The following is a 7,264-nucleotide window of genomic DNA, read 5'->3' on the forward strand; positions in this document are numbered from 1 at the left end:
CGCCGGGCGACGCTGCCCCCTGCCGGTCGGCCTCGGTCAGGCAGGGGCGCTGCGCCGCCCGGGGCTCAGAATGTGGCCATTCCCAGCCCGCCGCCTCGGCGGGGTCTCCCAGGAATGCGGACGGGCCTGCTCGCCCTACAGACCCGGGGGCAAGACGCTGCAGCCTGGGGCCTTCGTTCCCCGCCCCCGTCCCGACTTCTCTCGGGATCTCACAGGGAGGGGGTAGGCTTGCGCCAGCGTGGCGCCCCAACCCACAATCTCAGGTCGCTCCCCCTCCCTCCTTTGCCAGAAAGCAGTCCCCAGGCAAGCCCTTCACCCGGGCCAGGGACCTCGGCCTCCCCAGCAGTGCAGAGGAGCGAGGCCCTCCTGCCCCTCGGCCACGCCCAGCCCCAGGTGCAGCCCCTCTCCCTCGAGCCCCTAACCCTGGTGGGTGGAGCAAGGCCTAACTCTGCCGTCCCGCGCGGGCCCCACAGGAGTGTTTTCGTAGTCGATCAGGTCATCTTTTCCACCTCCCAAACCCCAAACCCAACCTCTACCCTTCCCCTTCCTCCCCCTCCGGGCCCCAAGTCCGCCCATCCCAGGTGCATCGGCTCCGCCCCCCCGGCCCAAGGCGGGGCCCTATAGGTGGAGAGAAGTGGGAGAGGTCGCGGCCCCGCCTCTCCCCTCCTCCCCATACACACGGAAGCTCAGTGGCCCCCAGGCCAGGATGTCGGACGCCCGGGTCCCCGGCCTCGCGCCCACCTTGTTGCTTAGTCTGCTGGCCGGCCTCCAGCAGGTGAGCTCCTCGGAGGTAAGGCTGCCTCACTCTCCCGGCCGGTCCTGCCGTCGTGGGGCAGGGGCTCGCGGCAGGAGGCGGGTGTCAGGATTTCCTGGAGATCAGTTAGCAACTTCCTTTCTCTTCTTGCGGCGAGGTGGGAGTGGGGGCGGCGGGGGAGCCCGGTGAAAGCCAGGGTTCCTCCTCCTTCGGGGGCATTGTGTGCCGTGGGACCTGGCCCCGCCCCCCTTCTGCCAGACACCTAGGGCCTCCCTGCCGGTGGAGACTTTGACCCCAATATTAGCCTCCGCTTGTCCTACCAGCTCCTTCCCTTCTGTGTCAGAAAGCAGGGCCCAAGCTCTGGACGCCTGGGCTGGCCCTGTCTCCAGCTCTGATCTGCCATGCTGGGTGACCTTGGGGACGCCCCAGCCCTCTCTGGGACTGTGCTTCCCAGCTTGTGCCCCGGGGGAGAGGAGCCTGCCCGCTCTCTACTGGGAGAGAGGGCAGGACAGCAGGCCAGACGGTGCAGGGTGTGACTGGCTGCCTGACCCAAGGCTGGGCGACCTCCCGGTGGGCCACTGGGAGGCGGGGGTGGGGTCTGAGCACTGCCCCAGCCTTCCTGTTCCTCCCTCAGACCCTCTACAAGAGGGGGACAAGCTTCCCTGGCCTGGCGTGGCAGCTTAGCCTGCAGACTGAGATGGGTCTAGAACATGCCTTCGCAACGAAGGCTGAACTTGCTGCGCGGTCTGCAGCGGCCCATCTGCAGAGTCAGGTTCATGGGTGGGCATGGTGTCCCTGCTCACGCATGGGCGGTCAGTAGTGTTCATGTCAACGCTGGGTGGAGTCAGCAACCTCAAGGGGTAGGTGCTGTGAATGCCCCTGTTCATGGCCACCCTGGTGCTCCCAGCCACCCCCGGCTGGTCCCCCCTCAGTCAATGGGGAGAGACCGGCTGGGAGAGGAGCTGGGTCACTTCTCAGCTGGGGTCCTGCAGAGGGAGGTTGAGGAACGGAGCCTGGGGTGGGATACCTCCAAGTGCCTGGACCGCCGGCTTTGCCTGCAGCTCTGTGGTTTAGGCGACCCACACCCTCTCTGGGCCAGCCTGCAGGGTGTCTTCCTGCTCCTGTCCCCACCAGGGGACAAAGCTTGTGACAAGGAACTGAGCTCAGGAATTGTCCCACCTTTTGTCACTGGTGCTGTCTTTACTGTTGTCATTAGCAACTGAGGTTTCATTTTAATTACTTTTTTACACTTTTTTTTTTTTAAAGAAAGCTTATTTATTTATTTGAAAGTCAGAGTTTCAGAAAAGGAGAGGCAGAGAGAGGAGAGAAGGATCTTCTATCAGCTGGTTCACTCCCCAAATGGCCACAACGGCCAGGGCTGAGCCAGGCCAAAGCCAGGAGCCTCATCCATGTCTCCCACATGGGTGCAGGGGCCCAAACACCTGGGCCATCTTCCACTGCTTTCCCAGGCACATTAGCAGGGAGCTGGATTGCAAGTGGAGCAGCCGGAACTCAAACCTTTACCCTTATGGGATGCTGGCACTGCAGGCGGTGGCTTTACCAACTACACCACAGCACTGGCCCCTCATTTTAATTATTTTAAGTAACGGTATAAAAATAATGGTGGTTTTACCAAATAGGCTTCCATTCTTGAGCCCTGGTTGTTTGTTCCAGGGGGCTGGGGTAGGGTGACAGAGACCCCCCCCTCCCCACTTTCCTGCATCCCTGCACCTACATCCCTCCCCACCATCTGGGAGCAGCCAGGATGAAATACAAGCAGATAATCATTGAATGCTCATTCATTCATGCATGTGTTTTGGCCACTGGGTTTTCAACGGTGATGAAACAGACTCAAATCCCTGCCCTGGGGTTTCCAGTCTGCTGAGCTGGCGGGCAGTCCGTGAGACACAGTCAAAGCTACAGTATGTGATGTGATCCTAGAGCTTTGGAGGAAAATTAAGCAGAGGAAGGGGAGGGGGAGTGCTCTGGGGGAGTGGACGTGCCGGAGCCAGCTTTGCAGCCTTCTGGGACAAGTGTCGCGGTGAGGCTGCCCCACAGGATTGCAGAGCTAAGGATGCCTGGCCGCCCTGCGGAGCCAGAGCCCAGGGGGAAGGCAGCCTTGCAGAGCTCCGAGTCCTCCAGGCAGGAGAGGGTCAGGCAGCAGGTGTGTGCAGGGCTGAGTGGGTGTGGGAAAAAGGGGGACATGGGATGTAGAGGGGGAGGGGGCCAAGGCTGCCCTCTGGGAGTCTGTACCCCAGGGGGCTTCTGACAAGGTTGTCAGGGGACCAGCTTTTCACCATAGCAAGAGTCCGCCTGCCTGCAGTGTTCGTGGTCCCTTGGCTGGGGATGAAGTCACAGGGCCCTTGGCCATGGCTGTCATGGACACAGAATTGGAAGGGAGTTCTGGAGGGGTGAGCTTCTGGACTTGAGTGAATGGGGGTGGGGTGTCGGAAAGGAGGGGCAGCTGGGCTCCATCCTTCGACCCGGGGACCTGGGGGCGGGTGGAGTGAGGTCGGGAGAAGTTGAGTCCGTTGGGCATCTGCGGGCTGTGTCGCACCCGAGCAACGTCTGAGCGGAGGTCTTGCCCCTGCTCCCCCTTACTCCCACTTATGACCTCTGACCTCTGCCTCTTTTCTTCCCCAGGCTGAAGCCAAATGCATTCGCTCCTCGTAAGTCTGGGCCATGAGGCTCTAACTTCCACTCTGGGGGAGAGAGGAGAGGGACCACTCCAGTCATGCCCTGTCTGTCTCAGCGGGGAGGGGGTCAGGCAGCTCGTCCAGCATCTTCTGCCACTCCCATTCCAGCCAGAAACCAGCCCCCTACCCCCCCACCTGAAGAGGGAGGACCCCACCACCACCAACAACCACCCCTGAGGACTGGGCCAGGCTGTTCTGGATCTTTCTCACAGCAGTTGCTGGGCAGGGCAGGAACTCTGCTGACCTAAATACCCAAGGGCACTTCAAAAAGCTGTGCAAAAATGGAACTTAGAGGTAAGTTTATTTGGGTGCAAAACAATTTTGAAATCTGTGCGTAATTTTTCCATGCCTTTTTTTTTTTTTTTTTTTTTTTGACAGGCAGCGTGGACAGTGAGAGAGAGAGAGACAGAGAGAAAGGTCTTCCTTTGCCGTTGGTTCACCCTCCAATGGCCGGCGCGGCCGGTGCACCGCGCTGATCCGATGGCAGGATCCAGGTGCTTTTCCTGGTCTCCCATGGGGTGCACGGCCCAAGTACTTGGGCCATCCTCCACTGCCCTCCTGGGCCACAGCAGACAGCTGGCCTAGAAGAGGGACTAGAACCCGGTGTGCCGGCGCCGCAAGGAGGAGGATTAGCCTAGTGAGCCGCGGCGCCGGCCATTTCCATGCTCTTTAGTAAGACACCAGTATTATGCACGGATTTCAAATATTTTGCACCAAAATAAACTTAAAAAAATGTGTTTATTTGAGAGGCAGAGAGAGATGGAGAGAGAACTCCCATCTGCTGGTTCACTCTCCAGATTCTCAGCTGGGGCCGGGCCCGGCTGACGTCAGGAGCTGGGAACTCTGTCCAGGTCTCCCATGCGGGTGGCAGGGCCCCCATCACTTGAGCCATGACTGCTGCCTCCTGGTCTGTGTGGGCAGGAGCATGGGGCCAGGAGCCAGAGGCAGAATCAGTGCACACACTCTAACATGGGATATGGGCATCTTAATAACCAGGCCAAATGCCTACCCCTGCGTTTCTCTTCTGATTCTGTTTTCCACAGATGTGTTGAAGCCCCCTGTACAAATCCCAAGAAGCCTGAGCAGGGTGGGGAGGGGCCGGGGGCGTGGTCTCGGTGGAACACAGATTGTTCCCGAAGCACCTTGCCCTGCCTCCTGCCTATTTGTGGGCACCGGTCAGGTTCCTCCTCCGGTTAGCTCCTGGTCGCTCCACAGCGCCTCCCTCTCTGTGTTTCCTTAGGGCCAAATGAGGGACGCCACAACCACCACAACTCAATCCCCACGGCTCGACAGGACAGTCTTGCCACCCACTTTACAGATGAGAAAAATGAGGCTTAGTAAGAAGCAGTAACATAGCACAAGAGCAGAAGGCCGGTTGGGAGATAAGCCTGGAGACGAGGTTGAACCCCAGCCCCAGTTCCTCCCCTTGAGCTCAGACCCCCACCCCCCTGCAGGGAGGCTTAAGTCTGTGTTTGGGGGAACTGGTCCTCTGCCTTGCGTCCCGGTCCAATGGCCTCGCCTTTCCCCTTCTGCCCCTGACCAGCACCTGCCCCGAAGGGTTGAAATGCTGCGGGAAGAGCTGCTGCCAGGAAAACGAGTTCTTCTCTGGCCCCTTGAGGTGAGCCCAGGGCCAGCCCCTCTGGGCACAGTCCTCGGGTGGGGCCTGGTCCGTGTGGGACAGGGCTGGATGCTGCAGGCCAGTGCAGCAGGGATGGCCTGGGCGCTCAGGGTGACACTGGCGCTCTCCACCCAGGATCTTCGTCATCATCTTCCTGGTCATCCTGCCCGTCTTGTGCATCTGTGGCCTGGCCAAGCGCTTCTGTCGCAACTGCAGACAGCCAGAGCAGGATCCCGCACCGGACCGCCAGGGGCCCCCGGAAGTGCCCCCCGTAGCTTCCCCGGAGAGAGTCTGGGTGTCTGCCTGTGATCCCCCACCCCCCTACAGCGAGGTAGGTGTCCCAGAGCGTTCTCTGTCCCAGGCTGGCTGTCGCTTGCTGTGGCCCAGATTGCTAGAGCAGCAGGATTGAGGAGGGAGGGCTCTGCCGCTCGCACCGCCGCATCCCTGCCCAGGTGACCAGCCTCAGCCAGCACAGGAGGACAGGTAACGGCCAGGGCCAGGCCCACCAAGAAGACTCAGAGCGTCCTCTTCCTCCGCAGATCGTCCTGAAGCCTGCCCTAGGCCCGACCCCCTCGGAGCCGCCGCCACCCTACAGCCTCTTGCCCGAAGACCATGCTGAGATGCCAACGGGCACTGACAACCCAGCCTTCTGAGCCACCTCCTCCCCGCGCCTCCCAGAGCGACTCAGAGACTCTGCCACCCTGGAATGCCTGCACCCGTCCCGCCGGCCTCCGGTCAGCCTCGGATTTAACTTATTGCTTTTCCTGCCCCGCTTCCGCCCCAGCTGCCTATCCTGTCCTGAGGGCTGGGCTGCAGCAACAGAATCCGCCCCTTCCCGCAGTTGGAGACAGCCAGGAGGAAACTGTCGGTGCCCAACCGTGGTGCCGGCTACTCGGCAGGGTAGTGAGAGCCCTGTCTCTGGAGGCATACAAGTCTTGACTGGCCAGCCAGCTTGGGGCTACTATGGAGGCCCTTCTGCACCCATGGGAGATGGGACTGGGTGACTAGAAAAAGCCCCACTGTAAACCCCCTGCGATGCACACTAAATGTGTGTCCTCACTAAACGTTGGCTGACTGTGGCTGCGAGTCTGCCTCTGGCTGTGCGAGCAGGTGGTGGGCAGGGGGATGACACCGCGCCGACACCCCACCACCATGAGCCCCCAGGATCGTCCAGCCGCAGGCCACCCGCGGCCAGGGGCCCTTGGCAGGTGCTTTGGTCTCCTGTTCCTTGAGGTGTCTGGGTGCCAAGGAGCCGGGCACTGTGGTGGGAGGACCATGCACGGCTTCCCAGTTTGTCCACGGCTTCCCAGTCCCGTACGCACACTGCCCTCCCCCGAGGCGAGGAGCTTGGCTCCCTGATCACCTCCCTGGAGTCGGTGCAAACTCGGCAGGAAGGACTTGGATCCAGGAAGCAACCTGCTGGGGAAGGTGGGGGTGGGCAGCGGGCGGGCGGGAGAGGGGAGTGGGTGGGTGGGGCCCAGCCCTGGAGTCCCCTGCAGAGGAAAGGAGAGAGGAGGAGAAGGCAGACCCCGCCTTTCTCTTCCAGCCTTCCTGGGGCACCCCCCCGCCGCCCCACCCGTGGGGTTAACCCTAACAGGGAGGAAGCTTTACCACTGCAGCATGGAGCAGGCCCCAGGGGGCTGCAGCAGAACCTGGGGCTGGCAACCTGGCCCAGGTCATGCAGAGTGCAAAAGGGTCCTGGTGCCAGTGGCTTGGGGTCCAGGCAAGCAGGTAACCCCACCCTGACCCCTGCCTTTGCACTGTGCCCTCAGAGCCCATTCAGTGCCAGCCGCCTTCTCCCAGGCACAGGGCACAGCTCAGTGCTGGCCAAAGCTCCCAGGAGGTGGGAGTGGCCCTGGCATGCTGGCAGGGGTGGCTCCCCTGGGACTGTGCCAGCAATACCCGTGCTTGGCACGCCAGGACCCAGGCAGGGGTGGGGCCAGGGGTGTGGCGATGGGACAAGCAGCCCCAAAGATGCCAGGGATGGGGGCTGGGGGTTCCTGAGGGAGTCGGGACTACAGTGGTTTCTGGCATATTAGCACCTGGGGCAGCAGTGGGAGAAGGGGCCCAGCTCTCTGTGGGCGCTTCTCTGCTTGCAGGGGTTGGTTGGCGGGAGGGGGAGGAGAATGTGGGTACCTCGTGTCGGGGTGCCCACCCCGGCAGAGGAGGCCAGGCGGAGAGGGTCACCCGTGCTCA

At 61.6% G+C, this 7,264-nt stretch overlaps 1 protein-coding gene across 2 annotated transcripts; it reads left to right on the plus strand.

Annotated features, from left to right (window-relative positions):
• The first annotated feature begins 622 nt into the window (after positions 1 to 622).
• Positions 623 to 6,147, plus strand: TMEM92 (transmembrane protein 92). Of its 2 annotated transcripts, none has more exons than XM_008271307.5 (5): positions 623 to 775; positions 3,398 to 3,423; positions 4,994 to 5,068; positions 5,204 to 5,399; positions 5,608 to 5,861. In XM_008271307.5, exons 1-5 carry the CDS (start codon positions 707 to 709, stop codon positions 5,719 to 5,721), a joined length of 480 nt encoding a protein of 159 aa, XP_008269529.2. In that variant the 5' UTR covers positions 623 to 706; the 3' UTR covers positions 5,722 to 5,861. The 2 variants fall into 2 exon arrangements, with proteins under 2 accessions (XP_008269529.2, XP_008269528.2); XM_008271306.5 differs by having other exon boundaries at positions 625 to 790; positions 5,608 to 6,147.
• Positions 6,148 to 7,264: the final 1,117 nt, after the last annotated feature.

This window comes from Oryctolagus cuniculus, chromosome 17, assembly GCF_051225735.1.
Source record: "Oryctolagus cuniculus isolate XC-2025 breed Fujian yellow rabbit chromosome 17, ASM5122573v1, whole genome shotgun sequence".
NCBI lineage: Eukaryota > Metazoa > Chordata > Mammalia > Lagomorpha > Leporidae > Oryctolagus > Oryctolagus cuniculus.